This window comes from Aspergillus viridinutans (genome assembly GCF_018404265.1).
Source record: "Aspergillus viridinutans IFM 47045 DNA, scaffold_8, whole genome shotgun sequence".
In the NCBI taxonomy this organism is placed as follows: domain Eukaryota; kingdom Fungi; phylum Ascomycota; class Eurotiomycetes; order Eurotiales; family Aspergillaceae; genus Aspergillus; species Aspergillus viridinutans.
Window position 1 is genome coordinate 1329783 of NW_025091224.1, and position 26427 is coordinate 1356209.

Genomic DNA, 26427 nt, shown 5'->3' on the forward strand with positions numbered 1-26427 from the left:
CTTCAACTGAGGACACAACTTGAAAAATCTAAGGATGCATATTGAAGTCGTGATAGAAGTATATAGGGAGATATACACTCGCCGCTCGGGGCTCAGAAATTATTTTATGTTTCCGAACCCGGACCGCTCTTTCTACTCTTCTTTTCATCTCACCCCGACACATACCTTATCCCACGCATAACATGCTACAATGACTCGGTCTACAGACGGCAGCGATTTCAAAAGCTACTCTTGCTTGGCCTGTCGGGAGCGAAAGGTCAAATGCGACCGGCGTGCTCCGTGTTGCAACTGCGTCAAGGCCGACAAGCAATGCAGCTTCATTCCCCCGGTGCGCGGGAAACGTAAAAGAACCAAGCCTCCCCGAGAGGGTCTGCACGCCAAACTGGAACGATACGAGAAACTGTTGAGTTTACACGGCATCAAATCGGAGCCATCCGACGATCTCGATGACTCCGACTCCGAAAGTGATGCGTGCATGGACGATGCTAATGCCGCCGACACCACCCTCGAGGAGACGAAGCCAAAACTCATCATCCGAGAAGGCGTATCCAGATATTTTGACAGGTGTGTCGCGTCTATTCCCTTCTGCCAGCGTTCCTATTATCTGACCTCCTGTAGTGCACCTTGGTCTATTTTCGGCGGCGAAGTAAGCACAGTCCTCGATTTCCTCCTGCCAACCTCGAAGTCTTGTCTAATGTCGTTTAGTTTCAACATCCAGAGGTCGGTGGACCTGTGGATGAATCGTTTTCCGACGAAAATGGGTTGTTCTTCGGACAGAATGAGAAATTCGAAAATCTCGCAGGCCTCCACCCGTCTGTGCAGATACTGCCAAAGCTAAGGGATATATACGCCGATCGGGTTGACCCTCTGGTTAAAATCCTGCATCTTCCGACATTCTCGACTGCGTTAGCAAATGGACTGCGCCATCCAGCGGAGCGATCCAAAAGCCTAGAGGCTCTGATGTTCGCTTTCTACCTCGCGGTCGTTAGTACTCTCAACGAAGACGAGTGCCAGGATCTCTTTGGACTCTCGGAATCGGTTTTGTATTCCCGCTATAGACTCGCCACTCGGCAAGCTTTGGTCAATGCCAGATTCCTGTCGACTTCCAACCCGATGACTCTTCAGGCATATGTATTGTTCATGGTAAGGGACAGCTATCCAGCCCTGGTTCACGGCGAGTCTGACGGATGAAGATGTGCGTCCGAAAGAGTTACTCATGCGACACCTTATTTGTCTTGTCCGGCGTCGCCATCCGGCTGGCACGCAAAATGGGACTCCACCGTGACGGCTCATTTCTCGGGCTCTCGCCATTCGACGCAGAAATGCGAAGACGGCTATGGTGGTACTTGGTCCATGTGGACTTTCGCATAGCTGATGTGCTGGGGACCAGACCGTCAATGGATATTTCCTGCGCGGACACCAAAACGCCACTCAATGTTGATGACGAGGATCTCCATCCAGACATGACTGACCTGCCGCCTGAACGCAACGGCATTACCCCTATCTCACTTTGCCTGATCAGACACGAGATCATGGGCTTCTTGCATGACTTCTCGACATCGTCTGCTGCCGACATGCGCTGGGAAGTACTACTGGGGTCCAATGTGGCCCCCGCCAATAAGGACAATATCATCAGCCAAATTGAGGATCATTTAGAACAAAAGTACTTGCGGTATTGTGACCCGGCAAACCCGCTCCATACTTTCGTATCCATCATGATCCGGTTCTGCATATGCAAGATGAAGCTCGAAGCTCATAATCCGCGCCAATTCGCCAGGAGTCCCCCGAAAGATCTTCAAACCGAGCGCGACATTGTATTTACTAATGCCACAAAGCGATATAATGAATGACATCTTGTACTATTAAGTAGTACAGTGGGCCTGACCCACCTGTCCCACACCCAAGATTCTGATTAGTACATTGATCCTATCAATCCCCTCCTAGCAAGAGATTCCCTGAGAGCTGAATGGTCCAGTTCCTACAGATCAAATAGTGGCGCGCTCAGGGCCTTGGGGGGCCGCAGGGGGTTGGGGCTGTTGTTTGTGGGGGAAACTGTGGGAGGGGTTTTTTGATGTGTTACTATTTGTCATACTAGGGTAGAAGCCAGAGACATTATGTCCTACATATCATCAATCTATTTCACCTCACCTCACCTCACCTCACCTCATTTCACATCACTTCATTCTCAACTGGAACTGCCCCCAGTCCATGCCATAAACATTTTTACTATCTCACATTGCTCACCGGTATTGTATACTGCCTATGTCGTCTTCTGACATCTTGGACAGTGCAAGGCTTCTCGAACTCGTCAAGTCTCAGTATGAAGGATTTTCCGATGTTTACTTCCCCCTAGGGACGAAGCAGTTGGATAATATCAAAAGGAGCTCCAATCTCATTGCTATAGACAGCAGTACCATAAGTAGGAACAATAGAAAGAAGAAGGCACAGAAAATTCTCAGCGCCATATGGATTGCGAGTCGAGAGCTTTTGGTTCTTTGCGCTTTGGCTGCCTACCCAACGAATCTTGCTGCCCTGAAGTCTGAGGATTATCTCAAGGTGCTCCTCGAATGGTGGAATAACGTGAATCATCCCAAGGGGTTGACAGAGATCCTTCAGAGACATTCAGATATATTGCCAACAGGGAGTAAGCAAAATATTCTCCCATTGCCTTTCAATGAACCGCTGTTGACCATTCCGAGTGTCGTCATATCGCACCAGTTTAGAGGCCATCGACCTCATAAGTTTTCTCCAAACGTATGCTGGGGAAGAGAGGTCATTGACCATCCGGGTTCCAGTAAACGGGGACGAACTGCCAGCGATCGAGATATCGCGAGCGATGTGCCAGGATCTTATTATGTTTGCAATGGAAATGACACGAGACAGGATATTCTCGGAACAAATTTAGGTTTGAGGGTGGACAAAGAGGACGGTTGGTCGACCATACAACATACATGATTGACCAGTTGAAATGTTGGCAAAGACATAGCCCCTATCGCCCTGCCTCCCAGTATGAATTTTTGTAATCTCCGTGTCTTTACCACCAACAGGAGATATTTGTACGTATCCGTGTCCACTTCCCTTGTCAACAACGACCCCGCAAACTTTAGGCCACTGTTCATATTTGAAATCGTTTTCGCCCGTTGTTTCGTCTCGCGCAAGCTGTAAGTTTCCTTTCCCCGATATCTGAACGAATTAGCAAGGTCCAACTGTCACGACAGGAGCGATTGTTTGTACCAGACTCATCGCATGCTCCCGCAGCATTTGCTTCTCGTGTTCATTCCGGGCCAGTTGCCTCTCCATCTAAAATATTTCTGAATTAGCACCAGTTCGCTGGTACCGTATGACCGACGCTCGGACGTGGCTATACTCTGTGATGTGGAAATCAGTGGAAAGCATACTGAAATGGAGTGCCAGGTGCGAGCTTACTGCTTACCTATGAAGTGGAAGGCAATCTGTGCGCGGCAACTGGCAGATAAGTTCCAGTTGAGAGTGGTTGCTAGGAGAACAGGCAGGATGCGCTCCAGTAGCTGCTCTGCTAAAAGATGGGAGAAAGGCTAGCCGGGGTGAAGGGAAGAGGAAATCAAAGCAGAAGGTCCTGAATAGAAAAGTCCTAGTTGTGAACTAATTGTTTTGATTCAAGACGAAATCCAGTGATAGAAGGAATCTGTGTAAGCAGGATTAGGAAGGATTAATCATCACTGCCCAGCAGAAATCTTGCTCAGATCAGGGGGTTCCGCAGTGCAGGAAAAATGGTCTTGCCCCTCAGTTTGCCCCTCTTGGGCCATTTCCTAAGTATGCAGTCAAACAGTGTAAACAATGCAAACAAGGTGCCCGCCTAACAAAGGCGGTCACTTGATCGACTTTCTTTCATGTCTGAAAGCAACTTTCCACTATTTATTACAGCCTTTGTGCAACTAAAATAGAAGAAAGCTGGGATAAATATAGGTCATTAGGAGACATACCTATGCTGTCATGGAATATGTTATTATAACTCTATCCAAGAGGTGATAATTAATGTGACCTATCAGATGTGAACATAGACCACAAATGTAGCTAACTTACTAGTGTTGCTAAGAATCAGGCTTCTAGCTTAGTGTACACCTTACCAGCAACTGCCAAAGTCCAGGTGATATTATTTAGATTTTGAAACTCAGAAACAGAGCTTTGAAGAGTGCATGACTTGTCAGTTTTGTATTAGTGTTATAGATTAAGCAGAGTAATGGGTTACAGGTGCAGTGTGGTGCGGTGCAGTGCAGTGCAGTAAGGTAAGGTGAGGTGAGGTGAGGTGAGATAAGGTGAGGTGAGGTGAGGTAACCTTAGTTATAAGTTAGATCACCACTGCATACACAGAAATTCTATAAAAGGGGAAGAAGGCCACCTATAAAAAGTAATAATCCGCTTTATTGTACACTTAGCAGAAATCCTTAGAGCTAGCTTAGTTCAGGCCACTGATTGAGTGCACTCACATTGCAAGTCCAAATTTCAAGTACGAGTCCCCAGAGGGCTGGCCTCCTATACCCAGGTCTTCCCTAACTGTTAGTATTTTCAGGAGTTCTTTCAGGAGTTCTCTCTACTCACTCTCTTGAATTCAACAATTGCAACTTAGCTTCACCAGAGGAGCAAAATGTCCGCCAGTTCCGCGCTTATAGGACCTTGCGAAGTCTGTCTCCATCCGAACAATGAACACAGAACGGCGAAATGCACTTATCATCGATGCTCCAACATCTTTAAGCGATGCCAGATTACCAACGGCTGTTTCAATAAGACGACCAATTGGACTTATCGAATGTGCTATGGGTGCAAAGCCCATCCAGGAGTCGAAGGTCTGGATTTCTTTGGAAGGCAACGGGATGTTACTCGTGCTCAAAAGGAGGACTACAGGAATACTGGATACGCTGGTGGTGATACTTCCAGCGGAGAACAGTTCAGTAGTGAGTGATCCTGTGATTCCGAGCAGCAGCCAGTAGCTGGTCGGCTGTTACTCATGCCAGGGTATCAGCTCTCACTAGTCTAGAAGATCACGGTATTTCCCCTTTTGTTCATCCAAGATCATGTCTTCTATTGCTTTGGCGTTGCGTACCTCAGCTTTCAACTCATGTAGCTTGTCTTGATCTTGGCCGAATGATATACATTTCTGCTTACGTTTCACGCTGGAAGATTGGGGCGGCATTCCCAGTACTCATTTTTTCGTTATCATGCCTACAAACTGCGTCTATATAAAAGTTGTCGTAGCGCCTTCCTATTAGGTTTATCCCTCCGTAGTAAGTACAGTGTCCACGAGAGTTGCTCCCGTCGGTCTTGCCGTAACTCTCGCTATCGTAGAGAAGGCTCTTGGAAGTAAGTATCAGTCATGGCCTATTTCTAGTTAAGTTAGCATATTAGATCGCCCTAGCGCCTTGTGTCCACGCTCAAATTACGCGTGGAATATGTCACGGACCATACTGCGCAGAGCACTAATTCAGCATTGTTTGACATTTCACCTCAATATGCGTCCCTTTTGACCCGAACCGTACAGCTGCCGCAATCGGCTCCCCAATAGTAAGTCCGTGTACTTCCCGTTCAGTGCTACACACTTTGGCGCTGCTTGCAAGCTCTTCCCCATGCGAAGTAGAAGTTGCGTCATCTAGGGAGTTTTCCTATAACTAGAGCTTGCCCTGCCATGGGAGCAGCGATCAAGACTTTGGGACTGTCTCAATCCGCTCCATCCACCGTAGGATCGTACTATCGTGTGTCTTAGACTGAGTGGAATCTCGCGATGAATCCGGCTCATTGTCAACATCGAAAGGGTCAACGATCCAGGGATGTCGTTGTAAGCTACGAATGGATTCGATAGCTCGTGTTCCGTCGTCAAGCCAGAGTCCATCATCATAACATCGGTGMCAATTGAAAAGTCGGGATGTTGCGTTTAGTGACTGTAGTTCTGCTTCCATTTCTTCGTCGGATTTTGTGCTACCGGCGTCAAAAAGGATCATTAGACAAACTGTGGCCGGGAAACTAACCGAAAAGCCTGACTGGTAGTAATACCAGAGTCCGCCGCGGAAGGGGACAACAAAGTCATTAACGGAAGCTGCATGCTGTACCTAGTGCGAGTATGCGTAGAACTCGACCCAATTTCCCAAGACAGAAGACTATGGCCATGTCCATAGTGCTCTCTCACTTCCAAGCTTAGATTTTCCGCGGTAGTGGTCCCAAAAGGAGGAGAAGGCGTCCACGGCACCGGCACCTCATCTCTGCAGAAAAATGATGTTGTGAATTCATTAGCCCGAGCGATTGCTCCCTCCTCAAAAACGTTCGGACAATACTCGATTTGGAGGAAAGATTGTAATGTATTTGTCCAAAGTGCTGCAGGGAGGCAAACTGGCGGTAAGTCCATCAAAGCCATACTCAGAAGCGACTTGGCTTGCCCGCTAGATACCGCAGCGTTCCAAAGGAAGGAAAGATGCGGCCTTTTGATGGCAATAGCTTGTAGGAAGAGATCGTACTCATTGTTGCCAGCCAAAACGGCCTGTTTGATTCCTAAGGAGGCTGCGCCTACAAGATTGCAGGGAACGCTCGGATCGAAGAATGCACTGCACAAAATTGAGTCAAGTGCATCTTGTGTGGCACTGAGGCACATAAATTTATCAATGTCCTTGAAAAGTCTCCAAAATCTCGTGTCGATGGTTGCGCGTCTGGCGGTGGAGTGAGAAACCGGAACAGGCGACTCCATTCTCGGCAGAGGTGTGTTTCGCGACGTTAGCATGAGTACATTGGCGAATCCTGTAAGAAATTCGTTGAGCAAGTTTTCTGAGGCGCAGAAACGGAGCAAGGTATCGAATGCAGAGGCTGAGTTCGGTGAAACTTCGACCCATTGACGACTTCGAATATTAGTACTCATTTCGGAGAAATACTAGAGAAAGCCGCCTACCTCTCATCTGTAGAAGACCCGAACTCCTGCAGTTGCCACGGAGAGAATATGGTACCCCTACCACGCTGCATTCGAGCTGACCAGCAACTTCGCGTGATGAGCTCCCAGAAATTGAGCCCATCACAATGAAGAAGCATAGTGCGTTCGCCCGCACTCTGGCAAATCTCAGCCCATCGGCACGAAAGTATGTATGACCAAGCCAACGTAACTGTGGCCAGACTCGCTTGGTCTATTTGCAGACTCGGGAAAGAGAGCAAGGGGTATTGCGAAGACGCGCGCTTCTCGAAGAACTTTGGGCTTGGAAATCCGAGGCATTGGGAAAAATTGATGCATTTCCAACGCTTATCGCATGCTCCTTCTCGCGCAGTCTCTATCCTGAAGGATGATCGAATAATCAAAGGACATTTATAACCTCCAGATACATCCAAGTCTCCTGGTGATTGATAAAAGTGCGGCACATTTTTGACCAAATTCAAGATATCGTCAAGGTGCGTCTCCAAACTTCTTGGGCTTTCCATTGTCGCGAGACGCCATGTATCGTAACTCTTTTGACGACAATTTTCGAATTCTGACAGCGTGGGGCAAATGCCATCACCATCGTGCCAGACTCTTGCATCGTCGTCGCCATCACTATCTGTTCCGCCCAGCACATTCTCTTCGGACTCATGATGGTCCTTATCCGCAGTAGCCGCTGAGCGTATGACTTTATGGTCGTGTGCAGCACCGCCGTTGTGCTCTGCCTCGCTCATGATAGTCTTATGACTATGTTTTACAGAATCATCTTAGGAGGATCGTCTAACATAGATGAAGCACTTAGAGGGAGGCCGTATTCATAGTTTGCAAGGGGTGAACTTTCGGATAATCGGGCTTTCCAGGTTCGGTTTAGCGCGCATTATGTAAGGCAACCCTATTTTTATTGAGGGTATTTTGTGCTTCTTGCTAGACTGGACGAACTCCAAAATAGCACATTCTTGGCCTTCTACGGAATTGGAGGAGGCGCTACACGGTGATATCCTATGGTCAATAGGTTTCATTTGGCCTTAGTGGGCTGTAGCATAGCTGCGTCATTTCTGGACAAGTACCAAATGCAAAGCCCGTTCACGCAGCATTGAGGCCACGTCCCAGTGGAGAAGTCGCATCAATGACCAGGCATGCAGGTATTGCCAATCCAGACTCAAATCAGCGGCCGCCACGCCTTTAGAGAGAAAGGCATTCATGGTTGATAAGTTGTAGGCTCGGTGCTTTTGGCCACTTTCAACACTCAATTTTTCCCGCACTGTTTTTCCAGGTGCCTTCATTCATTTTGTTCTCCCTGTGAGCAAAATAGCATCAAGAACTGGGCAGAGTGACCGCTATGGATCCGCTGACACATGTTATAGATCCAGATGGCGAAGTAATAATACAGTAATATTGTGCAATGCGAATCCTCCTTTTGCGGAATGGGATGACGACATAATGGTTGACATACTCTCCCAGGCTCCTTCTAACCAAGTGGACACAACAAGAATCAAGCAGAAGACATTGAAGCGTCAGATAGACATACGAAGCCTATGGTAATTTCCAGAAAGACAAAGAAAAAGAAAAAGAAAAAGTAAAATCTTGAGAAGACTTTTGGACTTGACCCGGAGCCTGTCCCAGAGTCTGTCGCAGAGCCTGCCCCAGAAACTCTCGAAGAGTCTCTCGAGGAGCCTCTCGATGAAGCTGTCCCAGAGCCCGTCCCAGCGTCAACCGGGACTGCATTCGTCGATGAATCGCTGCATTTAGCACATACTGGTCCCTATGAGAGGCCTATTACAGAGAATAGCAACTGTAACCAAGACGCCAAACAGCAATATAGCTGTGTTGAAGACTTGACCGAGAGGAACTTCCATATCCAAGTATCCGCCAAGCAACTAACGCTTGCCTCATCCGTCTTCAAGAAGATACTCACCGGTGGTTAGAAGGAGAGCGTCACTTATCTGCAAAAAGTCTCTGTTAAAATTACAACAGAGGGTTGGGATATTGAAGCACTCTTAATTTTGCTCAGAGTTATTCATTGTTAAAACCATCATTACCTCAAAAACTCACTCTTGAAATGCTTGCTAAAGTTGCTGTGCTAGCCAATTTCTATGAATCCAAGGAGGCTGTGGGATTTTTCGCGGATATGGCTTGAGGCTCTAGAGGAAAAGCCTCCGACGACATATTGCCGAGATTCGATTCTATGGCTATGGCTTTCATGGTTTGTTGAGCTCCCTCGCTATTTCCAAGAAATTACCTCGACTGCAATGTCGCGGAGTAAGGGCTGGATTAACCATCTCAAGCTTCCGATTCCAGACAGAGTCCTCGGTAAGGCCAACATTTTCTGACAAGCCTATAACTAATGACGTCCTAGAATCAATGAATGGCCACAGAGAGCAAGCCATCAGCAACATAATTCTCCTGCTCCATAACCGCCACGAGGCCCTTCTCAGTGACAGCTGAGGATGTGGGTTTGAGTGCAGTTCAATTATGTATGGAGCTCCCAAAAAGCAGATGCAATCAAACAGCCTGCTTTCGCCCAGTCCTGTGGCTCCTTTCCTGGATTTGAGCAGACAACTCGTGGAGAAATTATTGTCATCCAAGCACCGCAATGGTATGGCCAGCCCTCCAGATATTCAAACTATAGTCCCACGCACCTCCACAACTGCTTCTCTCATTGTTTGAATGCCTATTCGGCACGTTGAGCCATGATATTGAAGGTCTTGATCTGCAAAGCCTTATGTCAGGACATCGAATTACTTAGAGCCTACATGTCGCAGGAGCTTATTTGTATGGCCGAAGGAGCTGATGTCTTTGTCAGTCGGTCCCGAGCTGGCGCGGAAAAGTGCTGATAGGAGAAATAAGCTAGACAAACCAAAGCTTGCCCGAAGCTGGCAACAAGTTCATCTTCATATTTGCAGTACGCCGCCTGCTTAAGGGGCCCCATGCTGAAAATCGACGTTGCGACGTCAAAGTCGACCCATATTAGCCTCCAACACCCGCCAGATTCTCAAACACGAGGCTTAATTAGCAGCTGTGTCTGCATCCTGCCTCTTTTCCTTCTCCCTTCTCATTAGATCACTTGCAATTATACCATTTCTTTACTGTGGTTTAGTCCGTCGCCCTCACCGGAGACTCTCTCCTGAGTTCTCTTGAATCAAAGTAAGACTGCCTAGTCTCGCCATAATCACCACCGACTAAACCAGCATACACATTCAGATCGGATCCTCGAGTTTAGATTGCTATTGAAAGCGAGCCTACATAAACGAGCCGTCAATATCTGTCAACTGACAAGCCAACAACCGCATCGCCCGAACATGTAACATCCAGACAGATCCAAAATGTCGGGAGGACACAGAGGGATCAGTGATGACAAAAATCCTGCCTCTAGCAAGACAGATAGTAACAATACGGACTGCAAGTCACGTTCGACGGAGCTAACGCACAGTGATTACAGTGTAGGATGGCTCTGCGCGCTGTCAAAGGAGCAGACAGCAGCAACAGGAATGCTAGATTAAACTTATCTCCTAGCCTTACATATCTCTGCACCCTGCGCGTATATATCTTGGAAAGGAATCCTCGAGTATCTTGTTATGATCGAGTAGGAAATACTAAGTCTAAGATGTATCCCTAGGGTCGCTTTCCGGACTTGTTCGACGCACCTCGTGCCTCCCGAACTAAATCCATCATCATATTCAACTCACGTCGAGCAGACTTCATGAACACCCACCCCCCCGGTCTGGAGACTAACACTCTTTCTTGCCTTTTGCCTGAATTGGACCAGTTTCCTGTGAATTCTTCGGTCCTTGTCAACAAAATTCACCGGCTACTTTTGTGTTCAAGAATGATCTCCTGTTACACCAACGAAAAGTAGCCGATGTTCGGGCTTTTATTAACCATCTCTGCTCTGGCGTTGGCTCGGCGACATAAGAAAATCAGGGGAAATGCAAGTTCACTGGCACGCCAGCACAGCTTCATTTTCGATTGACACCGCCGCCTGCCAGCTTGCAACGACCACAGGTGTCCCTGGTGGTGCCAGAAACGGCACCCTGCGATTCCCGAGGTGATAACTCTTCGTCCAACTCCAGATTTGCAAATGATTGAGGCTTTCTAACTCCTTCAATCTCCCCATTCTGCCTCCTTATTCTGCGCCCTTATTCTGCGCCCAGACGGTTGCTTCCGGTCCCCCTTTTGAGGAGTCGACAGAATAAGACTGAGTTATGAGCTCAATAGACGTCTAAATACCCCGTTTCTAGGATTTGATCCACTGTCATCCTCTTCGTTGGATCGGGTTGTAAGACGGCATAGAGGAAGACAACATCATACTCTGGAATCCCTAAAGCTACCAAGCGATCGGTCCAATGTTCCTCGCTGGAATTTAGACCACCTTTTACTCCGCGATCATCAATAGCCGAGAAATCGCAATCCTGAAAGTATTCAACTGAACGAAGGTCAAAGTCATGGCACTGACACGCTCGAACCATCTGCGCCTTCTGTTCGAGTGCGCCTTCTTTGATTACCGAATCATATATACCGGGTGAATGTAAATCAATCTGCGCCTGGAGGAGTTGAAAGTACTTTGTGGGCCATTGCTTAGCACATCCATCATATTCAAAGCTGTCGAGTTCCTTACTGCAATTCCCCATGCCCAGATATCGATGGCACTTGTCCATGCCTTGCCCAAGTAGACTTCTGGACTCCTGTATGTGATGGAAGTCACCTCACCTCGGTCGGGCGCCATGACTAGATGGACGTGTTAACAGTTATCAATAGCAGCCCTTCAACAGTGAGCGTTGGATTTGTCCAGTTCTTACCAGAACCAAGATCTGCCAACTTTGCATTGATTCTCAAAGGAATCGCCACATCGTCGCTAGCTGGATCTGTATCATCAAATCCATTTAGAAGGACGTTTTCCATCTTGAAGTCTGTCCATATGAGCTTTTTTCTGCACTGTTCGCTCCTTACTGGAAACGTACCACAGTAGACGAGACCCTTCTCATGGACTTCCCGTAAACCTAGAAGTGCCAATTTCATGATATGCTTGATTTCGCGGGTTGTAAGCGGTCGTCGTGTTCGCGCTGACCACAGTGTTTTTTCAAACGGCTCCAAAACCATCATTGTTGGTTCCGTGTCAGAACGCGGGGGAATGGCATCAACCATCTTGCGGATAAATTTTGCAGGCCGGAAGAGCCTTTGCATCTCCATCTCTTTTCGAAAAGCGGGCCATCCTTTTACAGGGCTGTCATCAGACTGCGGATGTTTAATGACAAACTGATCCTTTTCGTTGTTCCACTGATGCGCCTTCCAGACGTTGGGGATCCTACGCTGTACCAAAGGAGCGATAAGAATATAAGTTCTCCCACTCTCCCCGAGAAGCTTCATTCCTTTGTGGAGCAACGGAGCAGATGCCATGAAACCCATTGGCTGAATGTTATCAATTGCAATCATCTGAAGAGATGCCTTTGAAAGAGTGTTAGTCGATAAGTCGAGCTTCGAGCATGGCCGCGGAAGAATCAAGGGATCCTTGATTATGTAACGGGACAGGACGAGCTGAAGAAGAATCAGCAAACAAACGCAAACATCCCGATCAGGATGTAGCCAGGATCGTCATTGAGTAAATCCTTGTCCAGGTTCTTATCGTTGCGTATAGCCCGCTAATCTCGGATAGAAATGGCTTCATGACAGCCCTGGCGACCCTATATTCCATGCTTAAGTCACTCTTGAAGACGCAAATGAGGGACAATCACGTCATGTCAGGGGATATACTTGTTTCTCACATGGACGAATTTTCCTTAGTAGCTGTTGGAGCATGTAATGCAACTAGAGAAGAAGAAGAGCAGCTACGTAGAGCTCCTACAAGCTGGAAGGGGAGCGGAATGAAGGGAGTGATATGAAGAGAAGAAGGATGAAGAGTGTGAGAGTATCAAAATATTATACCGCTAGGCCAAAAGGGTGTCCGGACTATATCCAAGTCAGGATAGGGTCTCATATCTGTAATCATGGCAGTATTCTATTTCCAACAGAGAGCTACTTTGATATCTGATGGGCGGTCACCTCCATCAACAGGACCAACAACTCAAGCGCCTGGTTCTTCGAGTACAGCCACGCTTTGCGGATTATGAAAGGCGTCTCGGGGATCAACAGCTGTTTTGATCTGCCCCAGTCGGGGGAGGTTTGGACCCCAGTACGCCTCTTGGGGATTGAGCAAGGAGGCGTCAACGTGTCCCACGTATGCCCCAAAGACGCCGTCTGGCACGCCCCCGGTGATGATACTAACGATGCAGCTAACAAACTCCTTGGACTTCTCAGGCAAGACTCCCGGTCCAGCCACAGCAAACTGCCCCCAAAATAGAGTGTCTCGATACGGATACGCTGTTTCGTCCGCTGGAACGTTCGCAATGGCGCCGCCTCCGAGATGAAACGATAAAAACAGCCTCCCTCGAGTCCGAGCCCATGAGCTTAGAAAGTGGAATAAGGCGTCGATAACGGGTGGCGGCATGAGGCTTCGGGCGTTAAAGTTCAACGACTTTGCGAAGAAGGCTCGTGGCGCTCCGCCACCGAATTCGCGAAGCACATGGTTCGCCCAGCTGTCGACCAACTGCATCCAGTCTGATGTGTCGGTGACATTGCTGCCTTGACTCTCCGGAAAGCGGGCATTCAAGCCAAGAGCATCAAACCTCTCCCGTGGGCCGAAGAAGGTTCCCGATATCACGATTTTATGTTCGAATACATCGATTATACTGTGCAGCTCTAGCGGGAGCGCAGGGTCTGCAACCAGCTGCTGCCAGGCCTTGAAAATATTCGATCTTACCACTGGATCGGTAGAATCGAACAGACACTCATACTGGACGGCCTGTGTAGGTGCTGGCTGCGTCCGCATCACGAACTCAGTCACAATCCCAAAGCTGGCGCCGGCACCTCTTAGCGCAAAAAACAAGTCATCGTGCTCTGTCTGAGACGTTCGAAGGATCTGTCCATCCGCGAGGACAACCTGCATCTCAAGGACGTGGTCAATCGCCAGCCCCCATCGGCGTGAAGCAGGGCCCATACCCCCCGTGGTAGCGTGTCCGCCGAGGCCGACATCAGGGCATGTTCCATGCGCCATGGCTCTTCCATTCTTATAGAGAAATCGTGCAATGTCTCCCAGGCGAGCGCCCGCCCCAAAGGTTGCAACGTGAGTCGAGTCGTCGATGGAGAGTTTCTGGAGATTCTTCAAATCCACGACGACGGCCCCGTCGGCGCCCCCATATCCTAACAAAATTAGCTTCTGAGTTAAGCCCGTCAATTGGAGGACTTTATACCATGGTTTGCGTAACTATGCCCGCCACTCTTTGGCTGGACCTTGTACCCGGCAGCGGCAGCACACTTTACTATTTCCGCCACTTGCTCAACAGATTGTGGAAAGGTGATCGCTTTTGGTGTCAATGGAATGTTGCGATTGAACACCGGAACGCTCGTAGGAGTCATGGGGAAGGTCACGAGTGAAACGTCGCTTCCGACAGCACGGAGCAGTTGCTCCTCCAAAGAGGTATCACGCATAACTAATGTAGGGATATTGGTAATCACGAGTCCAGGTTAAAGAGAGTCTCTACCTACTGCAGGATGCCGAATTCGAAGCAGGGAAGGTAATGAAAAGAATGAGAGAAGTGGTATTTAAACAAGACTTGCAGGTGGTTTATATTTTTTTCTCATGATACCAGTCGATAAACACCTACCAACTACCCAAACACTGGAACGGACATCGTTATACGTTCAATGGTTTAGATGACGGTTGTATCGGACAGATGTCTTCGAGGAAATGAAAGGTAGTCGATATTAGCACGAAAGGGCCGCTCCTACTGCGTTTCTGAAAGACTAAAGTGTCACTTCATGACAATTACGTGTTTTCATGAAAAGGAGATTGAACTCTATACCGAAAAGATCATGAAAGCAAATGCAGTAGTAACTTTGGGAACGAGATTTCTCTTTTCTAGGTAAATGTTGACTAGATGCGCGCAGCAGACACCGGTGGAAGTCTTATAGTAGAGTGTAAAACATAGTCCAACCGCGGGCACGCTCTTGCTTACTTCCAGGCATATTCCCCAGCCATGCCCCCAAGAATGCAAAGACTAGTCACCATGTACGCGCCCCCAACATATCTGTGATAACTATCTGGGTTGTCCAGGTCCATGAGCAAGACCATAGCAAACAAGCTGCACCCTGTGCCACCAACCGCGGGGACGAAATACACGAGGCCCATCGATGACCCGATGCCCACTATACTCAGAAAGACTGTGATGGCCAGGGCCATCAAAGAAGCCAGCAACCTGATGGAATGTCGAAAGCGCACTGCCATGCTCTTCACGCCGGCCCTAACATCATCCGTGGTATCCTGCCGCGCGTAGATAATATCGTACAACATCATCAGCAACACAATCGAGAGATACAGACTCAATGTGGAGATGTGAGTGGGATAGGCCCAGGGATCCACCCCCAGCGAATGTGTTGCCATAATGATGGCGAATGCGATCGTCAGACCAAGCACGACCTGGGGGTAATTGGTGACTCGTTTGAGGTAAGGGTAGATCAACGACAGGGCAACGATGACTGCTGCGTCGAAGGAGCACTCGATGGGTAGTAACCGTAGGTTGTATACGCCCATAGCGGAGAGGGCGAGTGCGAACAAAAACGCTTTGGTGGTAGAGACGGCGCCTCGCGGAATCGGCCGTCCACGGCTACGCTCAACCTTGCGATCCAAGTCTTGATCGACAATATCGTCCCAGGTGCATCCTGCGGAGCGCAGAAGAATGCTCCCCGTCAGGAAGATCCGGGCGCGATCTAGGAGCTCAGAGACGGGGAGGGCATCAGGTGCGATACCGGCCGCATAAATAATACCGATGAGGTACGGGAGATAAACGATAGCGAATCCAATGGGCTTGTCAAGTCGGATTAGCTGGGCGTACGGTACCCAAGAACTGGGGAGGTAAGAGAGGATAGTCGATGCACTGGCTTTGGGGGACATTTTCAAGGGAGAGAGCAAGTAGGCTACCATGGAACAAGCGTGGCAAGTTGAGAATTGGACCTGCTTGGTGAGGAAGATGGCTAAATATATGCACATGTGGGGAGAGATCACATTCCCATGCTCCGTGCCTAGGCACGGAGCATACATACCTATATATATATGTAGAATATACACAGCTGAAATTGAAAGACTGCATTCTCATTCTTATAAAACAGCCAGATCTCCCACGAGAATCGAAGCGTTCGCGACTACAACCTATAGGAAATCCATAGCAATCAACATGGAAGGAAAGATTGACGTCCACCACCACTATCTACCCAAGGAAATTGTTGCCAGTAGGTTTCAAGTCCCAACAGAACGAAAGCAAGACTGACAAGCTCCAGAACTTGCTCAGTCGTTAATCGGGCAGAGAAAGGGCCCGCCGGTCCCGCGCTGGTCACCCCCAGTGAGCAGCGAGTACATGGACACCGTTGGAGCAAGCACTGCCATTCTGTCCTTCCCAATTACTTTTGCCTTCGAGGGCGATGAAGACCGTGCGATAGCAAGGCAGGTCAACAGATATGCAGCCCAAGTACGAGACCAAGACCAAAGCGATTTGGATTCTTTGCAGCGATTCCCTCGCTGTTGGACACCGAGAATTCCTTGCTGGAAATCCGCCATGCCTTTGACCATCTGCAAGCAGACGGTGTGATGCTGCTTGCTCGCTACGGCGATGCATACCTGGGCCATCCATCTTTCATCCCTATCTGGGAAGAATTGAACCGGCGTGGTGCGGTGGTGTTGGTGCACCCAGGCTCCAGCTTCCTCGGGGGGGCCCGATTCAACAAATATGTGGACCCCACTGTCGCCGAGTTCCCCCAGGAAACTACCAACACAGCGCTGGATATGATTATGAACAACACCCTGCGGGACTTCCCCAGCTGCAAAGTCATCTTGTCCCATGCCGGCGGCACGCTCCCGTACCTGATTCGGCGAGTATCGGCTCTCATCCCAACGTTTGCCGCCCACCTCGACCCTCCACCCAAGCCGGGCCACGAGATCCTCGAGGACTTTAGAGCCTTCTGCTTTGATCTGGCTCTGTCGAGCTCTGCGTATACTTTGGATCTGTTGCTGCAGCACGTGCCCCACGATCATATCTTGTACGGTAGTGACTTCCCCTTTGCACCAACCCCAGCAACTGTCGCTTTTGCAAGGGAGTTGGACGAGTACCCGATGGATGAGGAGAAAAGAGAGATGATCTATTGGAAGAACGCGCGGGCACTCTTCCCGCGTCTTCAGAAACAGTGATAGTTAGTGTTGATGGTGGTAAGGTGACCACCCATCTAGATATCAGTAGCTCTGACTCCCTCCATACCACTCACATTCATTCGCTCTCTCTTTTGGCCTGAGTAGCTGTAGCTCCTCCTTCAGTTAGGCATAGTGTAGCTTCACACTGAGTGTTTCCCAGGAATCCTATTACTACTGCCTTTCGTCATGACTGGCAGGTAAGGCACCGAATTTCAGATACGGCGGTGTTGTATTCCTTCACCACTGGACTTTATATTGTGGCTGGATGTGACAGATGCTGGAACGATAGGTAGACCGTATCTTGAGTATCTGGAAGTCCGCGAATCCACCAACTGCCTAGTGCGAGACAGCGAGAGTGAGCCCACTTTTAGACGATATTTATTTAGCCTTCGCTTCGGTTATGCCGGTCACTTTGGCCTTGACCTGGCCCCTTCCTGGCGACTGCCCGCGCACTTTCTTCGGATACCCTACCAAACGGACATGATAAACCTCGATATCCTTTTGAGTTGTATCGTAAAGCTCCATGTCGAATGTATGCGCGATCCTAGCGATAGCAATGTAGAGTTCGGCGTACGCCATGCTGGAGAATGATGTTTCAATTAGGCCCACCTTGATTCTGGGAGGGTTCGTCACAGAGTACTTACTTCAATCCCAGGCACTGGCGTGTTCCCTTGGTAAATCTGACTAGGTACCTTCCCAGCGGCACGCCGTCATTCTCAGCCTTGATCCATCGCTCGGGATCGAAGACAAATGGGTCGGGGTATACTGCTGGATCTGTATGGACGAAGTAGGTAGACTGGCTGACAGGAGTCTGTGATGGCAGTATGGATCAGTATGAATCCTTGATGGCGTAGAGGGACCAAATGGATTACTCACGCCTGGTGGGATTATATAGTCTCTGTACTGCAGTGCATCGTGCGTGGCTACCCGCGGAAGACGTCCAACAGCACCAAAGGATAAGCGAAGACATTCATTCACGACGCCGGTCTAGATATACGAGGTTAAGACAAGCTCTGGAAAGTTCTACCGGTGGCGGGGGGAAAAAATTGACCCACCAGAAATGGAAGAGCTTCTAGATCGGAGAGAGTCCATTCTTTGCTCGCTCGAGTCCCCGGGCTGGAGCTGAGTTCATCTCGCAGCTTCTTCAGATGCGACTTGGTGTCGAGCAGATGGAACAAGGCCACACTCATGGCTCGCGCAGAAGTTTCCGTCCCAGCGAAAATAATAGTGGTCCCTTCATCCATCAGACGGTCGATGCTTCTCTCCTCCTGCGGGATCTCTGGATCTTTGAGCGCAGCTGCAATGACTGATCTACTAGACTGAGTCTGGCTCTTGGCGTCTAGAGCAGAAAGGAAATTGCGCTTGATGCCCTCGCGAATCTCCAGAAGATCGGCCGCACTCGGCATGATCAATCTGATGATCGCGATTGGGAGGAGCTTGAGACTTGCCATCAAAGGTCTCCCGGACGGCGAATTTGAAGTCTTCGAGCCCTAGATAGTCAAAGTGCTCTCCATACAGGCGGGAAGTGATGATGTCCGCCGTCAGAGCGGAGAAGGCACAGTCCAGGCTGATCACCTCCTGTGTGTCTGCAACGCACATTCGAAGCGTCCGCATAACCGGTCAACTCTCTCTTGAATGATGGGTTCGAGATCGCCGACAGAGCGCTTCGAAAAGTATTGGTTGAGATAGCCGCGGCGTGCACGATGGTGGTAATGGTCGACAGTAGCCGCCACGGAGGTGGGCACGGAGAAGGCCTGAACAGTTGGGGCGTCTTTGTCGATCCTTCGACTGTTTCCAGCGTATATCTGGGAGTAGAATTCCGAGTCACGAATATGCAGCTCCCTCGTGTTGATCCGAACGATTGGTCCTGTTGCGGGGTGGTTAGCGTTTCCTTTCGTCAAAGTAGATAGAAATGGACCCGGTCTTTTGCCTGACCATATTTTTGATGCATCTTCTCAATCTCCCAGAGGAATGTCCCGTCCTTGATAACATCATAGTAGAACTCACAGAACGGCCCGATGAGGGCCAGTTTAGGCCCGGGAAATCGACTCAATGGATGCCAATATATGCTTAGTAGGCATTTGCCAATAAAGAGGACAGCCATCGCCGCGGCGACGGGCCATGTACCAAAGTCATCTACCAACATCATCATTGGCAGTCATAGAAGGCTTGGGCTGTATGTGAGATGGTTCTTGACCGTTTGCTGGGCATGGAAATGGAAATGAGGATATAGCGAGTCGCAATAGGACAACATAAATCAAGTTTCGGATGTACTAGGTGTGAATTATCTCTAGTGCTTAAGCTCCGTGCTAAGCACGGAGTTTCGCCTTCATACCGGAAGAGGCCAAGAACGTACTGCATCTGCAGACTCAGCAGTGTCAGCACCGAATCTAGACCTGAGTACCTAGCGCTGGTCCAGTACTAACTCCAGTAATCCGCGTTAGTCAAGCTGTTGAGCCAGTGGTTGACTCTCTCTACGAAAACTTGTGGTGTTCAGCGAACAACTACCTTTTTGACGTTAGGAAATGGTGAGCAAAAATCTGTTTGTTTTACGGTGAGATCTGCACTGAGGTGTTTGTCGTACATTTATTCATTCTATGACCCGCTGGGCAGATTCAGTATTGGACGACACTTTGAGACCTCGCTAGAATATCTCTGCAGCAGTGGATTCAAAATCGCTCAGTTTTCATGTCACTTGACTGGCCGACTCGTAGCCTGGTAGAGAGTGACTCTTGAGACGCAAGAATAGCTGATAGTCAAACACTTTGTAGCCGCTTTCCAGATAGACGTTCCATTCGACACTCCGAGGTCCAACAATTCTCGCTAACTGCTCTTGGAAAGACTTTCTGAGAGAGGGGAAGTGTGCAATTTTCAAAAGGTAGTCAAGACTAAAAACTTCTATGCAAACACATAAGTAGAGGCACCAAGGCGCATATGAAGGGGTGGGGGGTACCCTACCTGCAAGGAGTATCAGGGCAAATGACTGCTCTTGGATACCGACACCCTCCAAAGCTCCAAATACAGCCTTTGCCGCTCTGCGTCCATCGCTTGCCCAGTCGTTCGATTTCCCCCGGCGGCGCAGTGCACTTGTCATTTTCTGATTCATCTGGATGGTAAGGTTGCGGGTCAGCGAGCTCAATTGACAGTGTGACTAACATGGGATGTATCGGACCTGCTTCGAAGCAATATAAGGAGACATCCTCTCCTCCTTTATCAGGCGATCCTCCTCTAATCCGAAAATTTTCCAGCTAAGCAATCCATATATTGTTCCTACCGCGGCGGAAACGCTGCTGTGTCTACCAAGAACTGCGGCGAACTGGACCATCGACACATCCTGCGAGCATGTGAGTAGTTGCGGCCCGTTGTAGAGCGCCTCAATCAGTCTGTTATGGTCTTCCCGGCTGACTATTGGGAGGTTCTCTAGCGCATGCAACATTCGATGAAGTTTTTGTGCCCGTTTCAGTCCCATAGGTCTTGATTCGCAACCACCATCAGTCCTTGGGTCCCTAATATTGGAGTCTCTGGAAACATGATCAATTGGCGCATTCTCGACCAAGACAGGAACACACGACAAGTTGAATAGATCAACATCATCCCAGGTATCGGACAAGCCAGGGATGTCGAACGGAGATTCCACCCCCGAGTTGGCGGTCCTTACCCCCGCTTCCAATGGGAGGGTGGAGTCTAGACATGGCTGTAGTAGTCCCTGCATGTAGGGAGCTACTGGTTCGTGTTCCCGATCTGAAGCAGCGAAGCGTGTCCGGTCGAGTCGGAGAGCGCGGCTGCCATGCTGCTGGGGGAACGAGATACCGCACGGCTCGATAGGATTTGTCTCCATACTCGCTCTCATCTCATGCAGAGCATTGACCCAAGAAGGCGATAATTGGGTTTCCGAGAGGACTTTGCGTTCTATGATTTCTCCCTCGTTGATTTTGATCGCAGTGACGGCGCCTTGGCCGTCAAGGGCGAAGTATACATCGGTTGCTGTTGTCGGTTGCATGGGCGACTTATCCTAGGTAAATTTCGCGTTCGAATGATGACCTCTATTCCGGGATGTTAACCAATTCTCTCCAACAGGAAAAGCGCCAGTGATGGATTGTACTCACTGCGATCAACCGCGCGCTGTGCTAGAAGTTCGGACGAGCAGGCAGGTAATCTGTACAGAGCCCCCGTGTCTAATGTGTACCAATCAGCTAAGAGCACGCAGTAGGACCGGCCTGTTCAGTGCTTTTCCTAAATCAAGTATTGCGTAACAGATAACAATAGCCACCTCTACGTGCGGTCAGCGCGTCCCCCTTATATGCTCGGGATTATACTGCCACCATACACGACAGTGAGAGGGGAGCAATACTGACTGACTCGGCGGCTAAAACAAGATTGCGGCCTTGCGGGCGGGTAGACGGTAGACCCATAGCGGCAAGATAAGAAGCCCAGTAAGGTATTCACATCACATCCTGACATGATGACATCCAAGCTGTCCAATGGTATATTCCCGGCTGGACAGACCAATAGATCCCGCCAGGTGGGCCTTTTCGGTCTCGCCCCCAATGCAGATCATGAATCGTGATCCTCCAAGTCGCGGGAAAAGGGCAAGGGCTGCATTGCCGGAAACTCTTTCATGTTTGAGGGTCACCGAGCCACCATGGGTGGTTCGTCTCAGTACAAGGTGAGGTGAAGAACCATGGCTCCAAGGGCAAGCCCAGGAACCGAAGCAGCAAGCGCATACTGCGCTGCGGGCGGACAGAAGCCATGATCTCTTGTTAAATAAAACGCAGTACCTAGGTAAAAAGTACTTTCTTCAGTAGTCGGACCTCCGGCGCTTAGTCGGGGAACAGGAACCCGTTACAGCCACTGTTGCATTATTGAAGGATCAGAAGGATCATAATCCCGAGCGGTCCACTCGACGGAAATAATAGTAGCTAATCGACAGTGCGACACCAACTGGAAGTCTGACTCACTACAGCAGACGGGTCTTTGTTGGTGGTCAATGCGGCAAGGCCAGATCAATCAACAAGAAACAAAACTGTCGAACCTCCCCCTCCCTCCTTTTCCTTTGCCTCACATCTCTCACTAACTAACTCATCTTCATCCATCCGTTATGGTTCTTATCAGATTCCGACCGCTCCAAGGTTGCGGTATGTATGAACTCTTGCTCCCCCCTACCTGGCATTGATGTACGAACGCCTTTGCTGACCTCACGATCGTCCAGCTCGCTCCGTCCAGGTTGGGCTGGGCCGCGCTGGCTTGATCCAGCGATGTGCGTTACCAAGAAGGTAAGCACCAAGCAGCCTCTACATAGCTATCCCCACCCACCCTTGGCTAATGACCTGCTTCTGGTCTACGGAGTACAGTCTCAGTCTCAGATATTCGTCGCAGCTCAATAAAACACCCAACAACCCCACGAATCTTCTCGCACAGCAACGCTTACGACGTCCAGTCTCCCCTCATCTCTCTATTTACCGTCCCCAGATCACATGGATCGTCAGTATAGCGACTCGAATTACTGGCGTTGCCCTTGCCGGTGGACTATACCTTTATGCAACAGCCTACCTTTTATCCCCAGTGACTGGGTGGAATATCGGGTCCGAGTCCTTGGTAGCTGCGTTTGGTAGCCTTTCGCCATGGGCTCAGTTCGCTCTGAAATTTGGAGTTGCCCTTCCATTCGTCTTCCACAGCTTCAATGGCATCCGTCATCTGGTTTGGGATACAGGCCGAATGTTGACAAACAAGCAAGTAGCTCGGAGTGGCAGTAGTCGGAGCTTCAGGCGTTGTTGCTGTACTCCTGGCACTCTGGAAACCGAGAGATGATGCCTAAGCTTGCATACAACTACAGTGGAATGACTGTCTATGGGTTGTTTGCAAAGTAGCTAGAAAAAAACAAAATGTCTCGCCGGGGTGAGTCATATTGTCGTATTCACTATTTTGCGTTCTATCGTAACCTAGGGGCTTGCGATACCTTGAGCTTCTTCCTCTTCTTCAATGGCGCCGTCATCGTTGGGCATGGCTCGAATCCTTTGAAACAGGCAGTTTGTATCCGCTCCGATCTGAACGCCAAACGCCACCGCCGTCACCCAGAAAGTAAGCGCACCGCTCCAAGCATAGGGCCCATCATGTTGCACATGCACGCCAGTCAGTGACAGGTAAAAGAAGGGCACGACAAAGTTGATCAGCCCGACTGTCTTGGAGAAGATCGGCTTGGCGCTGGTGTCAGCGAAGGCGGCCCAAGCCACAGTCCACGCCTGGATTAGAAAAGTAGGCCAGGGGAGGAAGAAATTCAGCCAGAACTGGTCGCTGATCAACAGAGTCAAGTCGGGGCCGTAGTCGCGGAAGGTGATCAGACCGAGGAAGCTTGCGGGGACCATGATGGAGAAGATACCTGCGGCCCCCGCCGCCAGCTGGAGGTCAGGGAGGATGGGATCGATGCCGGGGATCTGCCGGAGATGCTTGGAGAGCAGAGCCGCGAACGGGAGGTAAAAGCCGCCCGAGAGAAGGAGAAGGGGCACGCTGGCCCGGATGCCCTCCTTGTGCGAGAAGTAGTGTTCGTGGACCCTCTCGGCGGACCAGGTCGGCTTCATGGGTGGGGGAAACCCCCCGGCGACGAGGACCATGAAGGCGCTGAGGAATGAGAGTTGGCCACTCAGGAGACAGCAGTACTGCCAGTTCTTCCGAGTGAAGAGTCGCGAGCGCGCGCAGAGGCGGTTCAGCTGGGTCTCCAGGGAATCTAGCATGCATGATACCCTTGCCACTGGCGATCGATTTCGCTTGCCGGCTGTCGGAGTCATGGCTGCAGTTCTTGCTCGGATTTTGTCAGACGAAGCACTGTAGCTCTTATAGATTATTATTGGGTATACTTATACTACTGGGTACATACTATAGATCTTGTTGCTGTGGCTTCACTCCGTGCTAAGTACGGAGTCGCGGAATCAACGATAAGAATACCTATTCCCAGCCCCTGATTTCTGTCTTCCGCGAAGGCTACGGTACTACAGAGTATGTCCGTCCAAAGATTATGTCCAAGTAGTTATAACCTAGAAGTCGTCCTGGGGTTCTATAGATCATCAGTTGCACGGACCTGGCCCAGATATGACGAGTATTGGATGCCTCAGGCACCCAATCTACCATGTAGGTCATCTGTCTCTCTCTCTCCCACACCCCATATTGCCTTTTGCTTTTAATGTATTGTGCTGGATTCTTCTCGTTCTTTCTTACCAGTAGACCTTTACGATAGGCCTCCATCAAGATATCAGCACTACCAGGACTACTGCGTGCAGTCAGGCTTGAACCAGTACGGTATGTCATTGAACTTTTTTTTCTTCTTTCTTTTCCCAAGTTAAGGAGGTCTCAAGGAATTGCCAGATCGGCGTATGCATTCTCTATTCTTATGACGAAATCTTGACCGATTGCCGATAAGAATACATCCAGTTCACGAGGGCCCAGTAGAGTGACTTGAATCCCGTCGGGATACTGATACTAAACACACCTTGACGCTTGAGCCCAGCGTCTCGAGAAGTCTTGTGTACCTCCGCTTGCGATAGCGCATTCACAGCCAAAGCTGTTGCCAATCCCCGGTTGCCAATCCTGACATCGGTTTTCCCGTACCGATACACCCACCCGGGCTCCCATCCCCCGTCCTCGCACTGCATTGAACAGAGTTTCGCTAGATCGGCCTCATCTGTAATCCCGACATACTGACAGGTGAGCAGACGCATGGCAAGACAAAGTGCGTCCCCGGAAAGCCCGACGCGCTCCTGGACTCGCTCTCGAAGAAGAAGGAAGAGTTCGCGGTGGAGGTAGACGTCGTTTGCACTCTCGAGCAGACGGCCGAGGAAGTACAGAAATGCTTCGGGAGTCGGGTAATATCGCGTGCCTTCGATATAGGCCCGGCTCTTCAGCACGTCGCGCACCCAATGGAGGGTGTTCTGTAGCTCGTGACCGCGTCCATGCTTATAGAAAACTCTCAGGACATTGACGCAGACGACCGGATCAACGCGGTCTAGAGCGGTCAAAGTACGTCTTTCCCAGGAGAGGTTAGTTGGTTGTTGCCTGAAATGTTGCATGGTGAGGAGGATACCAGAACAATGCCGTCGTTGCTGACATAGCCAGCTAGTTCATCCAAGACCGAAGATACAATCTTTCTGTCGGGCTCCAGGACGGTCAATGCTGTGCTTGTAGTGTCGAAGTCATCGGGATACGCACTGGACGTGAGCAACGACTTCCCTATATATCACAGTAAGCTTCGGGGTGCTAATTTCCACAATGCTAGATTTCGACACACCTATAAAGAAGTTCCACGTCCTTGGGTGCTCCTCAAGGTAGATCAGATCACTGGATTAGAATCTTTAGCTTTTCGAGCCGCATTTGCTTGGACAGAGCGAGACTATACCGATTCTTAGTAGCTTCCAACACTAAGAGCTGGGTGAAGTTATCCCGAATAGTAACGCCGGTGTCTGTGACGCTGTCTAGCCGTTTTGCATTTACGCGGAGGAACTCGTTTCCTCGCTCAATGGGATCTGCCAGTAAGTTCTGTAGCTGTTGGTGAAGACTGGATGCCTGTGTGTGGAGGACAACGCGACTGCCGATGGATCGAGCAGGTAGAACGTCCTCGGGGTTTGATTCGACAAAGATCACCTTTTCGGCAGGCTGTCGGATCTCACTGAGTACATGTCGGTAGAAGCACAAGTCAGGCTTGCGCATGCCTGTCTCACCGGACGTGAAGACCCGGTCGAAAATGGCCCATTCCGCGATTTGGTGTCGAACAGCCGCGTAATGTGCGCTGGAGATATTCAGCATAGCGCATAGAAGGACACCGTTGCCGTGTTGCCCTTTGAGGACACGGAGACTCTGTATCAGGTTTTCATCTCGAGTTGCGATCTTCCGGGCTTGCTGCAGGATTCTCCTATATTTTGGACTCTTTTGGACTCTTTTAGCACACTTAAGTATACAATCTGAGTATAGGAGATACGTCGAAGTATACAACGAAAATTTCCATGATAATCTCACAATCCTTGAACTTAAAAAATGATCTGCATGCTTTGCTATAGCGCTGTTATAGTAATGTAAGTATTTTAATTTTCTGTCGTTTGTAAATATGCAAGATACTTGCATGATTACCTACCTACACTGCACGGTGGCTGTTCTATTGTTTGGACTTGACGGTTCTTATATTACCTAGGTATATTATAATATATATATATATTTTCCCTTTCACTTAATGAAGTTAATGTGCAGAATCAGG

At 49.5% G+C, this 26427-nt stretch overlaps 10 protein-coding genes across 10 annotated transcripts; 2 read left to right on the forward strand and 8 right to left on the reverse strand.

Annotated features, from left to right (window-relative positions):
• Positions 1-190: 190 nt before the first annotated feature.
• Aspvir_009478 (putative C6 transcription factor) lies at positions 191-1850 on the forward strand (the record flags this gene model as incomplete). The annotated part of the gene is made up of 4 exons (XM_043272620.1): positions 191-564; positions 619-646; positions 706-1143; positions 1194-1850. The coding sequence occupies 4 exons, from the start codon at positions 191-193 to the stop codon at positions 1848-1850; spliced, it is 1497 nt and encodes a 498-aa protein (XP_043128555.1).
• Positions 1851-5672: 3822 nt separating this feature from the next.
• Aspvir_009479 (uncharacterized protein) lies at positions 5673-7656 on the reverse strand (the record flags this gene model as incomplete). Its single annotated transcript, XM_043272621.1, has 3 exons — positions 5673-5949; positions 6000-6857; positions 6908-7656. The coding sequence occupies 3 exons, from the start codon at positions 7654-7656 to the stop codon at positions 5673-5675; spliced, it is 1884 nt and encodes a 627-aa protein (XP_043128556.1).
• Positions 7657-11420: 3764 nt separating this feature from the next.
• Positions 11421-12352, reverse strand: Aspvir_009480 (uncharacterized protein; the record flags this gene model as incomplete). The annotated part of the gene is made up of 3 exons (XM_043272622.1): positions 11421-11647; positions 11719-11829; positions 11881-12352. 3 exons carry the CDS (start codon positions 12350-12352, stop codon positions 11421-11423), a joined length of 810 nt encoding a protein of 269 aa, XP_043128557.1.
• A 628-nt stretch (positions 12353-12980) lies between these two features.
• On the reverse strand, positions 12981-14443 carry Aspvir_009481 (FAD-binding oxidoreductase; the record flags this gene model as incomplete). Its single annotated transcript, XM_043272623.1, has 2 exons — positions 12981-14155; positions 14206-14443. The coding sequence occupies 2 exons, from the start codon at positions 14441-14443 to the stop codon at positions 12981-12983; spliced, it is 1413 nt and encodes a 470-aa protein (XP_043128558.1).
• Positions 14444-14966: 523 nt separating this feature from the next.
• Aspvir_009482 (4-hydroxybenzoate octaprenyltransferase) lies at positions 14967-15905 on the reverse strand (the record flags this gene model as incomplete). Its single annotated transcript, XM_043272624.1, has 1 exon — positions 14967-15905. One exon carries the CDS (start codon positions 15903-15905, stop codon positions 14967-14969), a length of 939 nt encoding a protein of 312 aa, XP_043128559.1.
• A 280-nt stretch (positions 15906-16185) lies between these two features.
• On the forward strand, positions 16186-17192 carry Aspvir_009483 (amidohydrolase family protein; the record flags this gene model as incomplete). Its single annotated transcript, XM_043272625.1, has 3 exons — positions 16186-16240; positions 16289-16438; positions 16516-17192. 3 exons carry the CDS (start codon positions 16186-16188, stop codon positions 17190-17192), a joined length of 882 nt encoding a protein of 293 aa, XP_043128560.1.
• Positions 17193-17570: 378 nt separating this feature from the next.
• Positions 17571-18598, reverse strand: Aspvir_009484 (cytochrome P450; the record flags this gene model as incomplete). The annotated part of the gene is made up of 4 exons (XM_043272626.1): positions 17571-17772; positions 17837-18003; positions 18069-18179; positions 18248-18598. The coding sequence occupies 4 exons, from the start codon at positions 18596-18598 to the stop codon at positions 17571-17573; spliced, it is 831 nt and encodes a 276-aa protein (XP_043128561.1).
• Positions 18599-18763: 165 nt separating this feature from the next.
• On the reverse strand, positions 18764-21192 carry Aspvir_009485 (uncharacterized protein; the record flags this gene model as incomplete). Its single annotated transcript, XM_043272627.1, has 4 exons — positions 18764-19059; positions 19128-19328; positions 20151-20298; positions 20365-21192. The coding sequence occupies 4 exons, from the start codon at positions 21190-21192 to the stop codon at positions 18764-18766; spliced, it is 1473 nt and encodes a 490-aa protein (XP_043128562.1).
• A 1939-nt stretch (positions 21193-23131) lies between these two features.
• Positions 23132-23974, reverse strand: Aspvir_009486 (uncharacterized protein; the record flags this gene model as incomplete). The annotated part of the gene is made up of 1 exon (XM_043272628.1): positions 23132-23974. One exon carries the CDS (start codon positions 23972-23974, stop codon positions 23132-23134), a length of 843 nt encoding a protein of 280 aa, XP_043128563.1.
• A 597-nt stretch (positions 23975-24571) lies between these two features.
• On the reverse strand, positions 24572-26297 carry Aspvir_009487 (uncharacterized protein; the record flags this gene model as incomplete). The annotated part of the gene is made up of 5 exons (XM_043272629.1): positions 24572-25282; positions 25321-25409; positions 25468-25517; positions 25576-26075; positions 26292-26297. The coding sequence occupies 5 exons, from the start codon at positions 26295-26297 to the stop codon at positions 24572-24574; spliced, it is 1356 nt and encodes a 451-aa protein (XP_043128564.1).
• Between the last annotated feature and the right edge of the window lie 130 nt (positions 26298-26427).